The 18,453-nt window shown below is 61.9% G+C and overlaps 2 protein-coding genes across 2 annotated transcripts in view; both read left to right on the top strand.

Moving 5' to 3' along the window:
- Window positions 1-798: 798 nt before the first annotated feature.
- Window positions 799-8,225, top strand: SAMD10 (sterile alpha motif domain containing 10). Its single transcript, XM_063098034.1, has 6 exons — window positions 799-889; window positions 2,892-3,073; window positions 3,156-3,327; window positions 3,646-3,786; window positions 7,479-7,557; window positions 7,778-8,225. The coding sequence occupies exons 1-6, from the start codon at window positions 799-801 to the stop codon at window positions 8,223-8,225; spliced, it is 1,113 nt and encodes a 370-aa protein (XP_062954104.1).
- Window positions 7,913-18,453, top strand: part of ZNF512B (zinc finger protein 512B) — a 17,525-nt gene continuing 6,984 nt past the window's right edge. Inside the window, exons 1-17 of the mRNA XM_063077790.1 lie at window positions 7,913-7,964; window positions 9,838-9,963; window positions 10,252-10,394; window positions 10,722-10,850; window positions 10,944-11,620; window positions 11,725-11,951; window positions 12,050-12,121; window positions 12,224-12,370; window positions 12,530-12,654; window positions 12,744-12,836; window positions 13,000-13,098; window positions 13,181-13,351; window positions 13,636-13,830; window positions 14,060-14,161; window positions 14,476-14,538; window positions 15,027-15,125; window positions 15,498-17,895. Of these exons, the coding sequence (XP_062933860.1) occupies window positions 9,840-9,963; window positions 10,252-10,394; window positions 10,722-10,850; window positions 10,944-11,620; window positions 11,725-11,951; window positions 12,050-12,121; window positions 12,224-12,370; window positions 12,530-12,654; window positions 12,744-12,836; window positions 13,000-13,098; window positions 13,181-13,351; window positions 13,636-13,830; window positions 14,060-14,161; window positions 14,476-14,538; window positions 15,027-15,125; window positions 15,498-15,749 (2,718 nt within the window). The 5' untranslated portion in view covers window positions 7,913-7,964; window positions 9,838-9,839 and the 3' untranslated portion in view covers window positions 15,750-17,895. The remainder of the gene's footprint in view (window positions 7,965-9,837; window positions 9,964-10,251; window positions 10,395-10,721; window positions 10,851-10,943; window positions 11,621-11,724; window positions 11,952-12,049; window positions 12,122-12,223; window positions 12,371-12,529; window positions 12,655-12,743; window positions 12,837-12,999; window positions 13,099-13,180; window positions 13,352-13,635; window positions 13,831-14,059; window positions 14,162-14,475; window positions 14,539-15,026; window positions 15,126-15,497; window positions 17,896-18,453) is intronic.

Genomic DNA, 18,453 nt, shown 5'->3' with positions numbered 1-18,453 from the left:
CCAGGCAACCACATTTTCCCTAGCCCCAGCCCGCCCCAGTACTTCCCCCTGGGGTCCTGGAACAGACATCCCCCCTGCCCGCTACAGCCTACTTGGAGTTCGTGCACTGCCCCCAGCCAAGCCCCTTTTAGTTACTGAGCGCTGCACCGCCACCATGGCTGGGCACTGAGCCAGGTTCTAGAGCTGCGGAGAGGGGAGAGCACCCTGGAGTTCAGAGTGGGGCGGGAGTGGAGAGGGTCAAGCTGGCTCCTTTGGGCAAGCAGGTATCCATTCGAGAGGGAGAGACCTGAGGGGTCTGGAACGTGCCTGAGTAAATGCGTGAGTGCGTGCGTGAGTGGGCGAGGTAGGAGAGCGAGGCGAGTGTTTGGGAAGGTTTGTCTGCCCTTGGCCTGGACCCTGGTGGGTACCCCAGGAGAGGGCAGGACGCCCCCACCCCGCCCCCAGACGGAGGGACCCGACTGTGCCTCGCGCGCCCACCTCGGAAGACCCGGCCGCACACGGGGACTCTCGCCCGGGAGGGGGCCGCGCCCAGGTGCGCACGGACGCCCCTCGCCGGGCAGACGCCTTCTGCTCGCGCAGACCCGCGCGCCGCCGCCACGGCCCGGAGCTCCCGGAGCGCGCCCGGCGCTCGGGGCTCGGCGGCAGGTGCCTCGCCGCGCAGACTCGCGGGCCGCGGGGACCGGCTCGGGCGCGGGGCTGGCTGGGGCGGGGCGGGGCGGCGCGCGCGTTCCCCGCCGGCCAAACGGCCGCCCTGCTGTCGGCGAGGGGCGTGTGCGCGGTCGGCCGCCGCGGGCCCCCATGTTCGCTGAGCTGAGGTCCAAGCTGAGCCCCCCGCGAGGCCGCGCCGGGGCTGTGCGCGCCGGCTTCGGGGAGCACCGGGATGTGGACGGTGAGCGGGGCTGGACCCGGGGCTCACGGACATCGCGGGCGGGGGCGTGGGGACCGAAAGGCACGGGGGCGGGACCCGAAGAGCTTCGAGAGGCGGCGGCGGGGGCCGGGGGTAAGCCCCAGCTTGAGGTGGTCCCTGTGGCCTTTGTCCTGCTCAGGGGAGGGGGTCGGCCTCAGGCTTCGGGGATCAGCGCGCCCTTGGCTTGGGATGGGGGGGTGACCTGCCGGGCTCCTGTCTCCAGGCTGGCACCGCACTGGGGTCACCTTTCCCTTCGCGCAGGGAAAACTCTCCCCAGCCCTCGCCGTGGAGCCGAGAGGGGGCCGAGGTCACAGCCCGGCTCGGGTGCCCCCGGCCCCATTTCCTTCTGGAATTCTGACGTTGGGTCTAGGAGGGACGGACGGACGGATGGACGGAGCGCTGTCCCTGAGTGCGGGCAGGAAATGGGCGGGCCTGCTTGGCCCCGGGCAGGTGCGGCGCGGGCGGAGGTGTCAGACTGGTTCCCCGGAGCGCCGCGCCCCAGCCCCAGCCCTAGCCCTAGCCCCAGAGAGGCCCCGCGAAGCCCTGAGACCACCGCGCCTGTGCCCTGGAAGGTGCGGGCTAGGAATAAGTGTTTTCCCAGAGTGCTAGAGGCTACCTAGGGGCGGTGGCAACACTGGCCACACTCTCTAACGCTAGACCTCAAATTGAGAGTCACCTGGGGTGCGGTTTCCCAAAGTTGCAAGAATGGGGGAAGGGGTGCTAAGTCACAGGAGTCTTACAGTAGTGGAAGGATGGGGGAGTAGGATGTGGGTTTCCCATCTTGCTCAGACCTCCTAGACTCATCATCAAGCCCCCTTCCCAGTGAGGGGAGGGTGGCTGTGTCTGTGGGACGGAGGGTCTCTTACTTTACTGTTGGGGGCGGGCAAGGGCTCTGGCCTGGGAACTTGGTCCTGCCTTGCTGAGTCACTGCCTGGAGGCTGCAAAGATGGGCAAGTCTGTGCCCACCTTCCTGTCCCCCCAGGCTCTGCTGACTTGCAGACACCACGCAGAGCAGTCATTCACTCACAACATGGCTGGAGTGTCTCCTGTGCACCAAGATCTGATCAAGACATAAGAATCTCACCCTGGAGGGGTCCCATCAGGGTGTCTGTCCTCCCCAGACTCATATTAGCAGTGATCCCAGAAGTCATGATAAAATTAAAATGTGACAAGTGTAATAAATTTGGTGTGGGAAGACGGAGCACAGGGCATCGCCGTGGGTCCCCCAGCTGGGGCTGCACCACTACATGCTTGTTCTGAATAGCACATGCCCAGTGGGCACCCACCATTCACACAGCGCTATCTTTGGCCAGGGCCCTGTGGAAGACGGCACAGCAGGAAAGCCCAGCATGTGTTTGGAGAATCTCGGTTGTCACTTGCCCAGACTTCAGGCATTTTGTCAGAGTCATAGTCAGTGAGCAGGGCGGGACAGGGGCCAAGCCTCAAACACCAGGCATGACTGTAGAACCTGGGCACCTCAACGGTGACAGGCAGAGAGTGCCCTTAGTGGGTCCTGCCCACCACAGAGGGCCTCCCAAGACACGGGGGCCAGCCTTTCCTCAGAGACAGGTCCTGTGTGTACACCCTGGTCTGGCACATAAGGCTTGTGTGCCAGTCCAAGGAAAGGGTGAGGTCAGGGCAATTGCAAGATAGCCCTATGACCTATAGCCCTCTCACCTGGCTATAGGTCATAGGCTCCCTGGTAGACACGTCCTGTGATCTAAGAAGAATCCATCCTGCTCCAGAGAGGGTGGGCTATGGACTTGCAAGGGGAAGGGTGTTTCCAGTTCTTCATCTTTGGGCTGGGTGGGGTCCTCAAGACAGTGATGCACATTTCCCTCAGAGTTTCAGGGCTTGGGAACCCCTCATTGGGGAAATGGCTCCCGTCATTTGTAGAGAGGAGATGAGCTAGGTGGCTGGCTCTCAGGGAAAGGAGCCTCTGGCCCTGGCCCTGATGGCTCTGACCAGCCACCCCTGCACACAGCCACTGCCCACTTCAGCTTCTGCCGGACCCTCCTGGAGCACACAGTGTCTGCAGAGAGCATCCCTTACCACCGGCCTCGGACGCCAGGCACTAGCCTCACGTGGCACGACTCCCACAGCCAGAGGGCTGCCGGCAGCAGGCCCATCAAGCTCCTGCAGCAGCCTGGCACAGAGACCCCCCAGGTACCCACCCACCCCACCCGCCTCAACCCCTGCCCTCCTAGATCCGCCACTCTCACTCCACCTGCCACCCCCTCCCCTGCAGGGCCAGCTGTACTCTGACCACTATGGCCTGTACCACACCAGCCCCTCGCTGGGCGGCCTGACGCGACCCGTGGTCCTGTGGAGTCAGCAGGACGTCTGCAAATGGCTCAAGAAGCACTGCCCCCACAACTACCTCGTCTACGTCGAGGCCTTTTCCCAGCATGCCATCACTGGTACAGCATGGCCATGGTGGCTGGGGCGGGCGGGGTGCCTGTCCTCCAGCCTCAGCCTACCTTTCCTCCGTGTCAGCCTCTGCTCTGTGTGTTTGTCTCTCTGCAGAATCTGCCTCGAGTGTCTCTCCCAGTTTCTGTTCTCTCCTCACCTGACTTTTCTATGTTCAGTCTCTGTCTTCTGCTCTCCACCCCGTTCCGCTGCCTCTCTCCCAGGAAGTCTCTTTCCCTGTCTCCCTATCCCTCCTCTCCACTCTTGCCCTCTTCGTCTCTGCCTTGGCTCTTTCTGGCCTCAGCACAGCCCCTCTCCTCACTCCCCAGGACGGGCGCTGCTGCGACTGAATGCAGAGAAGCTGCAGCGCATGGGGCTGGCACAGGAGGCCCAGAGACAGGAGGTGCTGCAGCAGGTACTCCGCCTGCAGGTGCGCGAGGAGGGGCGGAGCCTGCAGCTGCTCAGCCAAGGTCAGTGGGAGGGGCCAGGCGTGCCAGAGAGGCCTGGGGGGGGGGTTGGGCTGAGAGGTCTCCCTGAGTGCAGGGTGGATGGAATGACCTCAGGAGAGTGGCCGGGGAGCCAGGTAAGGGCCAGACTGCAGATGATGTCGAGGGCTCCACCCCTGTGTCATCCCCATCCACCCACAGCTTCCTTCGGAAGCACGTCCTAGCTGCTGCCCAGGCTTGAACCCCAGACCCCAGCACTGTGACCGAAGCCCACGGCAAAGAATGAGGCAGAGCTGGCCAGGCAGTCCCTCTTGGACCCTGCAGGATGCCCTAGTGGTCAAATCCAGACCAACGGACAGGCGGGACCAGGATCACCACCTCCAGGAGCCTCTGGTTGGGCACTCCAGACAATGCCCTGCAGCTGGTTGGGCAGATAGCTGCTTGCATGTGGCCCCTCCTCCTGAGCCCAAGCCCACCCCCTGGTGCTGCTGGCAGCATTGGGGACAGCTGCCTAGAGCCAGAGTAGGGGTTTGGATGTCCCCCAGACTCCCAGGGAGCCTGATTATTTACATTCCCTTCACCACAAGATGTCAGACCCCCATGGTTCCAGTGCCTGTTGAGCCATGTTTCTGTCCACCTGGCCGTTCAGTTCTGCGCCCTCCCTTGGCCGCACAGGTGGGATAAACTGTCCAGGCTCCCTTTGGCTTGTACCCCTTTCCTGCCCCTGCCAGGGCCCAGGAAACCTAAGCCACCATCTAGAGTGATGGTCATCAGCACCTGCCCGCTCGGCTGGGCACCTGCTGAGTGCTTTCACTCGCTATTTAAAAACACCTTCACCACACCCTGTCTATTGACAAGAACTGAGGCCGACAGAGATCCGGGACTGCCCAAGCCCCAGAGACAGACATGGCACAACAAGGACTCCAGCTCTGGCCAGGGGACTCCACACCCAGCATCCACCCAGCTCAGCAGTGCTCTGGCCTTTTGTTTGGGAAAGCCTTGCTTGTTAGCATGTGCCCGGCTGCCAGGTTCGTGGAGACCACCTTTGAGACATAGTCATGTGTGGGTATTCCCACTGCTGCTTTCCCAGGAAAACTTGGAAGTCACACCAGAGTCTGTGCCAAGGGCCAGGAGCCTGGGCAGCCCCTCACTGAGTGGCTTGGAGCTGGTGCTGCCTGGCAAAGGGACAGTGCCGGAGGCACCTGACAGACCCCACTCTGTTGCTCCTCTGCCCTCCCCAACTGCCCTTGGGGACTCTGAAAATCTCAGGGACAGATGAGGCTGAGCCCCCGTTCCCTCTATGTATCCTGAACTGCCCTTGGGCTCAAGGTCAGTCATTGCAGGTCCCAAGTGAAATTTGGGCAGCTGGCCTGGTACCTCTCATCAAGCGTGCCCCCACCCCATGGGGAGCCCCCTCATCCCTGTCCAGCTGTCCTGAGTATCCCCACCTGCCTTGTGCCATCAGACTTTGTCTGCAGGCCCTTTCCCGTTACTGCTCCTCTCCCCTTTGTCTTGCCTCCCCACCCACCCCCAGCATTCCTGTCTCATCTTCCTTCTATTGTGCTCACTTTTTTATACTCTGACAAAAAATCAGAAATAAACCTGGTTCTCAAATGGCAGTGCTGGATCTGGGAGGAAGGGGTGTCCAACCCAGCCACCTGCAGCCAAGCCACCAGGGGGCAGTGGTGTTGCGTCCTGCAGGGGCTGCCTGTCAACCCCAGGACACCTCCTGGAAGTCACGCAATGCTGGGCACGACATCCTGACATCCAACTGTACGTGGCTGCACTGTACGTGGTTCCTGGAGCTACTGTGACAAAGGCCCACGGACAGGGTGGCTTAAAACATCTCAAATTTGTTCTCTCTCAGTTCCGGAAGTCAGAAGTCCCAGATCCAGCAGGGCTGTGCTCCCTCCGGATTCTGGTGGCTGCTCGGGGAGTCCTAGAACCTGGACACTTCACTCCAGATCTCCCTCCACCTCCTTCTCATGAGGAGACTTGCCTTGAGAGCCCACCTGGGTAACCCATGACAATCTCCTTATCTCAGAATCCTGAATCACATCTGCAGAGAGCCTTTCTCCAAATAAGGTCCCATTCCCAGGTTCAGGGATTTGACATGGACATCTGTTGGGGGCTTCAGCCTCCCTCACAGGGCAATGTCAGGACATTGGAAACACACAGATCACAGCACGCACCCCAGCACACACATACACACAGCGGACACACAAACAGGAACACAGAGATAAGCCACCAACACTAACAAACAGCAACATACCCCAACACAGATACACAACACTTCCCAATACACACAACCACATGCGTGTAGTTGCCAGATGCACAGACACAAAGATGTATAACAGCCCACAAATACACAAAATTAGGCAAACGCAAGCCGTAAAACAGACACATAATGACCCCCTGTGGTACAGAAACACATGGGACACAGCACATCACCAGTACACTCAGACACTCTCTACATTACACAGCACCCTGACTCTGGACACACACAGAACAACTGGTCCCTCACACCTTGACATACAGATATTTACACACAGACATAAATTGGCACCCTGACGCCCAGACGTGCCACAGCCTGGACACACACATCCACCCGGACACTAGCCTACAGACAGGCATTGATCTCACCTTGCACAGACATGCAGATATGCCCTCATGCCATGGTGTCCGAACGTGGGTGCCGCCTGATGCACATTTAGGCACACACCTACCGAAAGACATTGACATGTCCCATGTGTGGACACCCAGACTTACACAGGGAAACCTGACGACCTTGGATGCACCTCGGGGGATGCACACTGCTGGTCCTGTCCCCAGGGTGGAGATGGTCAAGGAGAGAAGGACATTATGACCCTGGCCTTGAGGAACTCTGTCCCCTTCCTCCTTGGGTGACAGGCTGGTGCACACAGGCCTCTCTGGCTCAGATTATCAAGCAAATGGCCAACCAAGTGGATCCTCCACAGACATCCTGCCTTGAGCAAAACAGATCCCAAGGTTCCCTTTGAGAAGGTGGCCCCCAAATTTGCTGCTGTCTTCTCTGCCCTGTCCCCAAGCAGTGCAGTGGCTGCTGGGGGAGGGGGGCGGGCAGGGCAGGAAAGGCCCCAGGGAAGGGGTGTATCTTGTAACTCCATTTCCTAGCTAAAAATTTCCAGCCCACACCAGTGCAGAGGAGTCCAAAATGTTTGTGGAATGTGAGAAGGGGTATTAAAAAGCTTCTAAAAGTCAGTTTTAATTGTAAAAGTAATGTACACATATGGTTAAAAAAAATGTTTTGGGCACAAGGTGAAACACAAAGTCTCCTCTCTCTTCCCTCCAGAGGCTTGAGTTACTCCCTGGCAGATGGGGCTCCCTTGGGGTCAACAGCCAGCATGATCCACCGTGTCACCAGCCAGCATTCTACGGGGAGATTCACTCCCTTATCTGCTTCGTTGGCTGGTGCCCCTGCAGAAGCTCAGGCTCTGGGAGAGCGAGGAGAGGACCACCGTGCCCAAAACAGGGAAAGGTTGATCCGATGGTCAGTGGCCCCAATAAAGCCCCATAGTCTCAAGCTGCCCCAACATTGCCAGGAGCCAGGCGACCCTGATGGTGGCTAGAATCACAAGGGTGACCGCGGGGGCCAGCTGGAAAGAGGCCCAATCCTGCCCTGCCTGCCCATGTCCCTCTCCCCCCCCGCCCCCCCCCCCCCCCCCCCCCGGCGCTAGGAGGGTCAAAGTGTTGGGGCATGGTGGCCTCTCTCTTGTCCCCGGGCCAGGATGCGGTGACGTCGGGTCGCCTCAATCCGTGCGGGCCGGATTGGGGGCAATGCCTAGCGCCCATATCGTGCCTCAGTTTACCCTACTCTCCACAAAACGCCTCCCGTCCTCGGGCAGCATAACTAGCCATCTTGCACTGGAGGCCCGGCCGAAGGAGGCGAAGGATCACTAGTTAGGCACAGCAGGCCGGGTGCCCCCTCCCCGCGCCTCCTCCCCGGGGCCCCTTTCTCGCGCGCCCCCTCCCCGAGGCCCCCTCCCCGGTGCCGTCCGCGGCAGGAATACCGCGAGAGTTCGCCCCCTCCCCCCAGTGAAACTGTCAAAGGCGGGAGGGGCGGGAGCGCGCATGTGCGCAGCGCGGCGCGCAGCCTGCGCCGCCGGACCCCGCGCCCCGCGCCCCCGGCCCGGCCCGGCCCGGCCGCAGCCCACGCGCCGCAGGTAAGCGCCCGCCGCGCCCCCGCCGGAGCCCGCCGCGGCCTCAGCACCGCCCGCCCAGACCCCGACGCGCGCGCAGGCCGGGCCCGGTCGCCGCCCCCGCCCGCCGCCGCCGCCCCCGCCGCGCCCGCGCCCCCGGCGCCGCCCTCCTGCTCCTCCCTCTCCAGAAAAAGTCGCCATTTTGGTTCACTACCTCCCCCCCGCCCCGGCGCCGGCCACCGGCCCTTCCGGGGCCAGGCCAAGGCCCGCGCCCGCCGCAGGTGACAGGTGGGCGCGCGCCCCCCGCCCGCCCCGCGCGCTTGCCCCGCCGGGGCCGGCGTCCGCCACCCGTGACTCCTGCCCCCGCGAGGGCGCCGCCGCCACCACCCTGCCGGGCTGCTGGGACAGTGGACGTCCTTCTGTCCTGGCGCACGAGGCGGGGGCCCGGGAGGGAAGGAGGGCTCTGCCTGCAGGGCCGGCCCTGGCCTCAGGCCCCCGACCCTGCAGTCTCGTCCCAGGCTTCAGAAAGAGTAGGAGGGGTACTCAGCAGGCACCAGCACCCCAGGCCGCTGGGGTCATCGGGCTGGGGCGACTCATGTCCACTCTGTTTTCGAAGTTGCAAAGTGAGGATGTCCAGAGAACTTTGTTTGGGTGTTCTAGGATCTCACCCCCCCATGCTGCCATCCTCCTTGGCAATGGGCAGTGGCTGTCCTGACCTCTGACCTCGGCCCTCTGGTCTTCCGGGATACAGCAGCTCCTTACCAACCCCTCTGATCTAAATCGATTAGGAACTGTCAGGGGAGGAGTCATCGGCTCACACACCCTCACATTGCTCCCCGGTACCACCCTCTTCTGTGGCTTTGGGTGTCCCTGTGGGAGGACCTTGAACCGGGCTGGGCTCAGGCCCTCTCTTGCTCCCCAGTGCTCTCTCAGGTTGTGGGATCCCCCAGAAGAACAGGCTACGGAGGCCCGTCCTTGGGCCTCAGGGTGTTCTCTGGCCAGCGGCCTGGCAGGCTCCGGAGCCTGGGACTTTGCGGCCTGGGCCTGGTCTCGCCGTGACTTGTTTTGCTAAAGTGGTGTGGGTGGGCCCATAGGCAGGGAACCCAGGGGCTCGAGAGTGCAGGTGAGGGGAGGTCAGTCAGCCAGGGTGGTCTAGGGGCCAAGCACAAGACCTCTGTCTGGGTGGTGGGTCCCTGGCTGGGGACAAGGCTGAGAAGAGGGTCAGATAAGATGGCTTGGCTGGCATGGGGGCCAGAGGTGGGTGCTGGTGGTGTCCTCTGTCTGCCCACCAGAGAGGGGTGCATGTGATTGGGGAGTAGGCTGGAGCCCTCAGCGCCCACCTTTGCTGTCCTGTGTCTGGGTAGAAGGATCCAGGGGGATGCCTGGGTAGGTTGACAGTACATTGGGTCTGGGTGGGGAAGGGCGAGAGCCCTGTGGAGAAGCTGTCCCCAAAGTGCCCGGGCCGGGTGGCCTGTGATCCAGCAGCCATTAATGGTGTCATAATTGGCCCTGGAGGGATGTTGTCAGCCTCCTGCCTCCTGCACAGGCCACCTCTCCTGGTGACACACCCCCACCCAGCGAGAGGTGTGTGATCTTGACACATTTTGGGACCTGTGCCTGGGACAGAGGGAGTCTGTTGAAGCTGGCGGGGGACTCAGGACAGGATTAGGTCTTTCCAAGCGGCTAGTGCTTCTTGGGTTATTTGGGGAGACTTTAGCTGTCAGCCTCTACCCTGATCAGAAGCCCACCTTGCTTTTCCCACATGACCAAAAGCACAGCAAGGCTCCCCTCCTGGGCCAGAAAGGGCCTGTCTGCAGTGGGCAGGGCTCCAGGGCAGCCCCAAGGCACATTGCAAGTTGGACCTGTCGGGCCTCAGGCCTATCCATGTGCTCTGCAGAGATGACTGATCCATTCTGTGTTGGAGGAGGCCGCCGGCTCCAGGGGTCCAGCAGGAGTGGACCCGGGAAGGATGGTGGCCGGAAGGAGGTTCGACTTCCCATGCTGCATGACCCACCAAAGCTGGGTAAGAGGACTCAGGGCCAAAACCCATTTCAGATGGTCTTGGGCAGCTAGCAGACGGAATAGGCTGTGTCCTTCAGTATCCAGTCTCTGGGCACCTAGCCTGGCCACCTGAGTTTCTGAGGGCCTTCCTAGGGTGGGGACTGTCTTAAACATAGCCCTGGGCTCTAGGTTCTTATTGCAAGCTGGCCTGCCCCTTGTGCCTTGGTGTTAGGGAAATAAGGCATGCTCCAGAACTGACCAGCCCCTTAGGCCACATAGCCTCTGAGCCTTGGTGTGTTGTGTGCTGCAGGGATGCCGGTGGTCCGCAGTGGACAGACAGTGCCTGGCCAAGCCCCACTCTGCTTTGACCCAGGAAGTCCAGCCTGTGTCAGGATGGAAGGGAAGAAAAAGGGACGGCCAAAAGCTGAGAACCAGGCCCTCCGAGACATTCCTGTGAGCTCCCTGAGGGCCAGGGTGGGCTAATGCTGGGGTCTCCCTGTTGAGGTCACTTCCGGGTATGAGCACTGGCCTGGTGGGCTTCGTGTGGCCTGGGGCCTTAGTCTCTGACATGCATAATGTCCCAGTGGACTCCATTGGTCAGGCTTCTAGAACAGGTCTGGTGGCCACTGCTCAGGGTGGCCTGAATTCTGGCTGCAGTCCCAAGATTGAGAGGTTTATGTGGCCTGTGTGCCATGAACACCTGGGGAGGGCTCTGAGTCTGGGGCTCGGGATAGCAGAGGCCTGTGAGGGGTCAGCAGCCCGGCCTTTCCCCACGCCCAGCTCTCCCTGATGAACCAGTGGAAAGATGAATTCAAGGCACACTCGAGGGTGAAGTGTCCAAACTCGGGGTGCTGGCTGGAGTTTCCCAGCATCTACGGGCTCAAGTACCATTACCAGCGGTGCCAAGGGGTAAGGGGCTGTGGGTTGGGGAAGAGGAGGCCTGGGGGTGTGTCTGGGCAGAGGACCGTGGGGCTCCAGCCCACACCTGCCCTCCCTGCCCAGGGCGCCATCTCAGATAGGCTGGCCTTCCCCTGTCCCTTCTGCGAGGCTGCATTCACCTCCAAGACCCAGCTGGAGAAACACCGGATTTGGAACCACATGGACCGACCCCTGCCTGCCCCCAAGCCTGGGCCAGTTAGCCGGCCAGTGACCATCAGCCGGCCTGTTGGGGTCAGCAAGCCCATTGGAGTAAGCAAACCTGTCACTATTGGCAAACCTGTGGGTGTCAGCAAACCCATCGGCATCAGCAAGCCTGTTACGGTCAGCAGACCCGTGCCAGTCACCAAACCTATGCCAGTCACCAAATCTGTGCCGGTCACCAAACCTGTGCCGGTCACTAGGCCTATGCCAGTCACCAAGCCTGTCACAGTCAGTAGGCCCATGCCAGTCACCAAGGCCATGCCAGTCACAAGGCCTGTGCCAGTTACCAAGCCAATACCGGTCACCAAGTCTGTGCCAGTCACCAAGCCTGTGCCGGTCACCAAACCCATGCCAGTCACAAAGCTCATGACAGTTACCAAGCCAGTGACAGTGAGCAGGCCCATTGTGGTCAGCAAGCCGGTAACGGTCAGCAGGCCCATTGCCATCAGCAGACACACACCGCCCTGCAAAATGGTACTGCTGACCAAGTCTGAGAACAAAGCACCGCGTGCCACAGGGAGGAATGGTGGCAAGAAAAGGTACGGGCAGTTGTTCCAGCTTGGGGTGTTCCTCGGCTGCAGCCTGGGGGTTAAGAGGCCCAAGGTCAGGCCCTCCTGGCCCTCACCTCACCTGCTCCCTGTAGGTCTGCGGACAGCCTGGATGCCTGCCCCATCCCATCCAAGCAGGCAAGGCCAGAAAACAGGGAGTATGGTCCATCCACCACAGGCCAGAGTGCAGCCTTGCAGCTGAATGCAAACCCCAGCAGCGGCTCCCTGTTGCCAGGCAGCAGGCCCTCCGGGGACATAGAGGTGCTACGGGCTGCAGGCCCTGTGCCCACCTCTGAAGAGGACCCAGAGCGCACAAAGCACAGTAAGAGGAGAGCCCGGGGGCAGCGGCCAGGGTGGCTCTGGCCTCCTGATGGTTATTTGACCAGAATCTTGGCCCTTGCTTTCTCTCCCCCGAGTCAGGAAGGAAACAGAAAACACCCAAGAAGTTTACAGGGGAGCAGCCGTCCATCTCAGGGACCTTTGGGCTCAAAGGTGAGACCCCAGCCAGCTGGGCACCTCTGGGGCGAGGCCTGTCCACATGTGTGCCAGCCCCTACAGCCCACACCTCCTGCCCTGCCCTGTGTGTGCACATAGGCCTGGCCAAAGCCGAGGACAAGGCCCGAGTTCACCGCTCAAAGAAGCAGGAGGGGCCGAGCCCCGAAGACGTGCGGAAGAAGGTGCTGGCCGCCCCCATCACTGTCAGCAAGGAGGCGCCGGCCCCTGTGGCCCACCCAGCCCCAGGTGGGGGCTGCCTGGCAGAGGCCCAGGGCAGGTCTCGACTGTGGGGTGGATCCAGAACACAGGGATGGGGGGCTGAGTGTGGACCTCGGATTCTGCACTTGGCGTCCAGGGCATCCAGGAGCCCCCACAAGCCCCTGAGGCCCCAGCCCTGCCCCACAGGTGGCCCTGAGGAGCAGTGGCAGCGGGCCATCCATGAGCGGGGGGAGGCTGTCTGCCCCACCTGCAATGTGGTCACTCGGAAGACCCTCGTGGGGCTCAAGAAACACATGGAAGTGTGTCAGAAGGTAAGGTTGCCCCAGAATGTTCCAGGAGGGAGGAGCCCCCTGCGCCCCAGCCCTGAGGCCAGGCTTCTCATGATTGGGCATGTCTGCAGCTGCAGGACGCCCTCAAGTGCCAGCACTGCAGGAAGCAGTTCAAGTCCAAGGCTGGCCTCAACTACCACACCATGGCTGAGCACAGTGCCAAGGTACATGACAGACCCAGCTCCGATCTCTCACCCCACTGCCACTTCAGCCTCCCCATGTCTAACCTTGGACAACTGTGGCCCCCACCCCTGGGCAGGGGCAGGGGCAGGGCCCAGGCCCCCGGCCCCCTAGCAGTGGGAGCACTGAGGTGTACCCTGTTCCCAGCCTTCCGACACCGAGGCCTCTGAGGGGGGCGAGCAAGAGGAGCGAGACCGGCTGCGCAAGGTGCTGAAGCAGATGGGGCGGCTGCGCTGCCCCCAGGAGGTCAGTGGAGGCACACACAGCGGGGCATGGGGCTTGGCATCTCGCTGGCCACTTACCTGACCTCTGACGCCTGATCCCCCAGGGCTGTGGGGCCGCCTTCTCCAGCCTCATGGGCTACCAGTACCACCAGCGGCGCTGCGGGAAGCTGCCCTGTGAGGTGGACAGCCCCTCGTTCCCATGCACCCACTGTGGCAAGACCTACCGCTCCAAGGCTGGCCACGACTACCACATGCGCTCGGAGCACACAGCCCCGGTGAGTGGGCTAGTCCTGTATCCTTGTAGCTCTCATGTGGCCCTGTGTTGTGGCATGATTCTCTTTCCTGTGTGCCACATGCATATCCATGTGCTGCCTGACACGTGTGACCCCATCTCTCCTTGTGAGTTGCGTGTGTCCCAGCCGGTGGGAGGGTGTGAGCCTGGGACCCTGGTGCTTCCACATCCCCTTGGGCTGCCTGTGTTGCCCACACCCCCTGGGTCCACTGCACTTTCTGGGGCCAGTGTGGCCTGCTCCTCACTGTGGCTCACCCTGCCCTCCAGCCTCCTGAGGAACCCACAGACAAGCCGCTAGAGGCAGAGGAGCTGCTGGGCGTGGAGCGGACCCCAAGCGGCCGCATCCGCCGCACATCGGCCCAGGTTGCCGTGTTCCACCTGCAAGAGATTGCAGAGGACGAGTTAGCCCGCGACTGGACCAAGCGGCGCATGAAGGACGACCTCGTGCCTGAGACCGCACGGGTGAGCTGCCGGATCAAGCACCACAGATAGTGCTGGGGCCCCGGTCACTCCTCATTGGCTACCCCAGGCCTCCAGCCTCCTGGTCTCTGGACAGGACATGTCCAGAGTCTCCTGTCATCTAGGCCATCTGCCTACCCCTGACCGTGGAGGGGCTAATGATGCCTGCTACTGAGGCACAGTGGGAGTGTCCTCTGGCCCCACTCATGCGGTACTGTGCCTGACTCCACAGCTCAACTACACTCGGCCAGGCCTCCCCTCACTGAGCCCCCAGCTGCTGGAGGCATGGAAGAACGAAGTCAAGGAGAAAGGCCACGTCGGCTGCCCCAACAATGTGAGCTGGGGCGGGCTGGTGGAGTGGGCTTGGGGAGACGGGCTCAGGAACAGAGAGCCCAGGTATGGCCCTCTGGTCAGGAGCAGAGGCTGAAATGGAGACCCATCAGGACGTGATCAGCCCATCTCTGACCCTGAGCCCCTGCAGGGTCCTTAGATGGAGGCCCACATCCGTACAGGGGGCCTTAATGTCAGGCCCTAATGCCCAGCCTGCCCAAACCCAAGGACTCCTGGGGGGGGGGTCCCTGGGCTGTGGCAGGGTTGCACTTTGTGTGGTGCCCGCTGGACCCCTGCCCACGCCTGCCTCCCCTGCAGTGCTGCCAAGCCATCTACTCCAGTGTGTCCGGCCTCAAGGCCCACCTCGCCAGCTGCAGCAAGGTCAGTTCTGGGGCCTCCTCCATGGCCAAGGGCATACTCAGTGCTCCCAGAGTACTCGCACTAAGGGTCCCCACACATTAGCATGAGACCCCACTTTGCACCCTATAGGCCTGCCTCTTCCACAGACCCAGAGACTGGTCAGTGGCCAAAAGCCAGCCCAGGGCACGTCCCTATCCCTTATACCCAGCAACAAGCCTTTTGGTCCTGAATCCTGCCCTCAGGGCTCCTCGTCTCTGTGTGTGTGAGTAGTCACCCTAGCTGGGCAGAGGACACACTAGATTGGGATAAGAGACCCTTGGCAAGGGTCTGCAGCCCTCCTTGCCTCCCGGGGCACCTGCCTCTTCCCATCCTCTCCTCACTTCCCAAATCCCCAGCAGCAGGGGTGATTTGGTGGTCTTGCTGCAGGGTGATCTCTGGGTACTTTGGGTCCTCCAAGGGTTGGGGGCAGGGTCCAACCTTTGGGGACTGGACTGTTCTGTTTGATGCAGGGGGACCACTTGGTGGGCAAGTATGGCTGCCTTCTGTGTCCAAAGGAGTTCAGCTCTGAGAGCGGCGTCAAGTACCACATCCTCAAGACCCACGCAGAGGTGCGAGAGCTACCTGCCAGGCCTGCAGCTAGAGGGGCTGGGCCCAGTGGGGGGACTGGGCCAGGGTGGGGTGGTGGAGAGGTGATGGCTGCTCCGTGTGTGTTTGAGCTAGTGGCCAATGTCAGGAAACTGGCAGTTTCTCTTCAAAGTAGTGTTTGGCTTCCCTGGGAGAGCCGAGAGGTGTGCGTGTCCTGGAGCCATTTTGGGGGGTACCTTTTGGGAAGTGCCCTGCTCCCCAGCCACCTCAATGCAGCTGCCTGCCTGGCCCCAAAGGCTGCTGGGCCTACAGCTTTGAGTGTTGGTGCCCAGTCGTGCCTGGCCCTGGTATTGTGTCCTGTCCTCGGGTCTTTATTACTGCCTTTCTCTCCCCAGAACTGGTTCCGTACCTCAGCAGACCCGCCTCCCAAACACCGGAGCCAGGATTCGGTGGTGCCCAAGAGAGAGAAAAAGAAAAGCTTGGTGGGTGGGAAGAAGCGGGGTCGCAAGCCCAAAGAGCGGCCCCCCGAGGAGCCCACACCCAAGCTGGGCCCCCGCCGGGATGACTGGCCCCCAGGAGGCAGAGAAAAGGTGGCCCGGGGCTCCATGGGCCGGAAGGCGGGAGCCGGCAAGTCACCTGAAAAGTGAGCTAGTGGGGGATCCGGCCCCCACACTGGCCACCAAGCCCCGCTCTGTCCAGGGCAGGGGCAGTTAGCTCTAGGACCTCCTGTCCAGTTCTCCATCCCCCACCCTGCCTACTCATCCGTCCAGGGGGGCAGCCAGCCACTCTCCCCTCCCTGAAGATGGCCCTCTGTTCAGGTGGCTGCAGGGCACACCTGGACAGGGGCTCTGGGGGGTGCGGGGGCCAGCAGCAGAAGTGCAATAGCCTGGAGGGTCTACCCTCCTGCAAGAACATTTGTTAGTGGGCCCGGCAGGGTCTGGGGCCTCAGCGCCACAGGGGCTCAGTGCAGAGCAGTCAGACCCCGGTCCCGCATCTTTGCTTCCACAGGCCCTACTGGGTCCCCCCCCTTGGCTTCCCCAAGACGCAGGCATCTCTGGTGACCTGTGGTTCTGGGCTGATGAGGGCACCTGAGCAGGCCTGGCTGCCACTATCTAGGCCCCACCTCCATCCAACACTGGAGCTCCAGTACCCCCAGCTACCTCCAGGACAGACCCCTTGTCTGACCACTGCCATGCTGACCCGACAGCCATCCCGTGCCCTTGTCCATCCATCGCTGGTCCCTCTGCTTGTTTTCTACCTCTCCAGGCCTGCACTGTCTCTCATGTAATCCCTGCTGTGCTTCAGGCCCCACCCCACTGACCCTGCCACTGTGGTGTGGGGAGGTGGCCCCTCTAACAGAGGGCTTTCCTCAGCCAACCGCAGCAGTGCTCCCTGCTCAGGCAAGGGAGGGACTCTCCTTCTCCCTCCTGCAGGGCGGCAGGAGCGGAGTTGGAGGCCCAGGGCCTCAGGGCACACAGCTGCCGTTCTGGGGACAAGAGGGTCCCTAGAGCGTGCTCTGCCTCCAGCCAGCTTTCTGACATTGCAGGCCTCGCTCGGGGCAGCCTGATGGGATAGGAATAGACTAGTCTGGGCTCTTGGGCCCATGGGCATGTGGGACAGGGATCTGTGGCAAGGAGACTTCCCCTGGCTGAGGTTGGCCCAGGGACCGAGCCCCTTTGGGAGCCTCCCCTTTCCCTTTTTCCCTGCTCCTCTGTTTCTGGTGTGTGGCCATTTGATACAGGAGCTGGAGGACAGCAAGCAGAGGGGCTTGGCCAAGGCCACAGCTGGTTGGCAGCAGCCCCAGAGCTCTGTCTGCTCCTGCTGGGGTCCTGGGGACAGCTGGGTCTGCAGGTTGGGCAGGGGTCAGGCAGGGAGTCCAGGGTGCCTGGAGGAGGTGGCCAGGCAGCCTCCTCCATGGGACCTACTTTTGAAACGACAGCGTCGCAGGGCGGAGGGTGCTCAGGAGCATGGACGGGCCATTTTCCAGTGGGGGGTGGGGGTGGGCTGAGGGCTCGGCCTAGCCGATCCTGGATGATGTGAATTTTGATATTTGCCCGTGTGTCTGTGTCTCCTGGGTGTAGTGGATGCCAGTCTTGTTGCTGTGACAAGTAACAACCTTTTTTTTTTTTTTATCCTGTTTTTTATACAAAAACAACAATCTGACATTTTGGTGCTAAGGGTTTCCTGGTGCCGACAGTGGGTCTGGGGGCTTGGCTGGGCCAGGGCATGGGCCTCTGGGGCTGGGGGTCTTCTGCTGCTCAGGGAAGCAGTACTGACTGGGCACCCTGTCTGCCCCCCAGCTCCTGCCCTCACCCAGCTGCAGGGAGAAGAGGCTCCAGCTGGGCTCCAGTCACCTGCAATAGGGAGACAAGTTCCAGGGGAGCTTTGGGGATTCAGTTGCTGTGCACTTCCTGTCTCCAGCTTTTTCCTTTGTCCTACCTGTGCTAGGGAGGCTCCCCCTACCCACACACACTGACCAGATCCGAGGATGGGGCATGGGCAGGGATGGGTGTGACCCAATATCAAAGGTCCAAGGGTGGGCTGCGGCTTTAGGGCAGGAGGGCTTTCTTTCCTGTGTCCCTGAGCACAGCTGGTGGAGGCGGGGCAGGTGTGGGCGGGAGCCTTGGTGCACTTTGTCCTTGTTACCAATGGCAGGAAGAGGTTGGGCTCGAACACCTCTGCAGTGTGGCCACATGCCCTAGCCTTTCAGGTACTTGGCCCTTGGGGAGCAGAGAGGTGAGGGGGGCCTGCTTTTGGTGAACGGTGTTTCCAGGACAACCCCAAAGCCCACAGGTAGTCCCTGGTGTGGGAGGGGGGTCCTGGATAACTTGATGTTTAGCACTTTAACCCCCTTCTTTGTCTTTAAAGTGGGCTTGGGGGGCTGCTGCCAAAAGTGGCTGTTGGGTGGAGTCTCCGTCCGTCCCTCCCTGCTGTCCTCTCCCTTTCCTGCGCGGCGGCTGGCGAGGGGCAGTGGCAAGGTGGTCTGCAGAGTCCTCCTCCAAGGAGACAGGGCCCTGGGCGGGGCTCAGCAGGGTCGGCATAATGGCCTCGACGGACGCCCTCGGTGGGAGGAACCAGCTTGGCAGACCCCGGGGCGCGGCCCTGCCCGAGGCCCGGCCCTGCCCGAGGCCCGGTGGGGGGTCCCTTCTGCAGATCTACCTCTGGCTCAGCGCACCCGGTCGCCCCGAGGACAGGAGCGCGCCCACAAGGGCTGGCTCGAGGGCTGACGTGTCACACGATAGGATGCACTTTATTTGCTCGTGAAAAGGTGGCTCAGGCGTCCCTGGCGTGACCTTCGCCCCTGCCCCCGGTGGCTCCGAGGGCGGCGGGTCTCGCCGCTGCCCGCGGCCA

Source organism: Cynocephalus volans, chromosome 1, assembly GCF_027409185.1.
Source record: "Cynocephalus volans isolate mCynVol1 chromosome 1, mCynVol1.pri, whole genome shotgun sequence".
NCBI classification, from domain to species: domain Eukaryota; kingdom Metazoa; phylum Chordata; class Mammalia; order Dermoptera; family Cynocephalidae; genus Cynocephalus; species Cynocephalus volans.
Note: the sequence above shows the minus strand (reverse complement) of the source record. Positions and strands in the feature narration are given on the sequence as shown.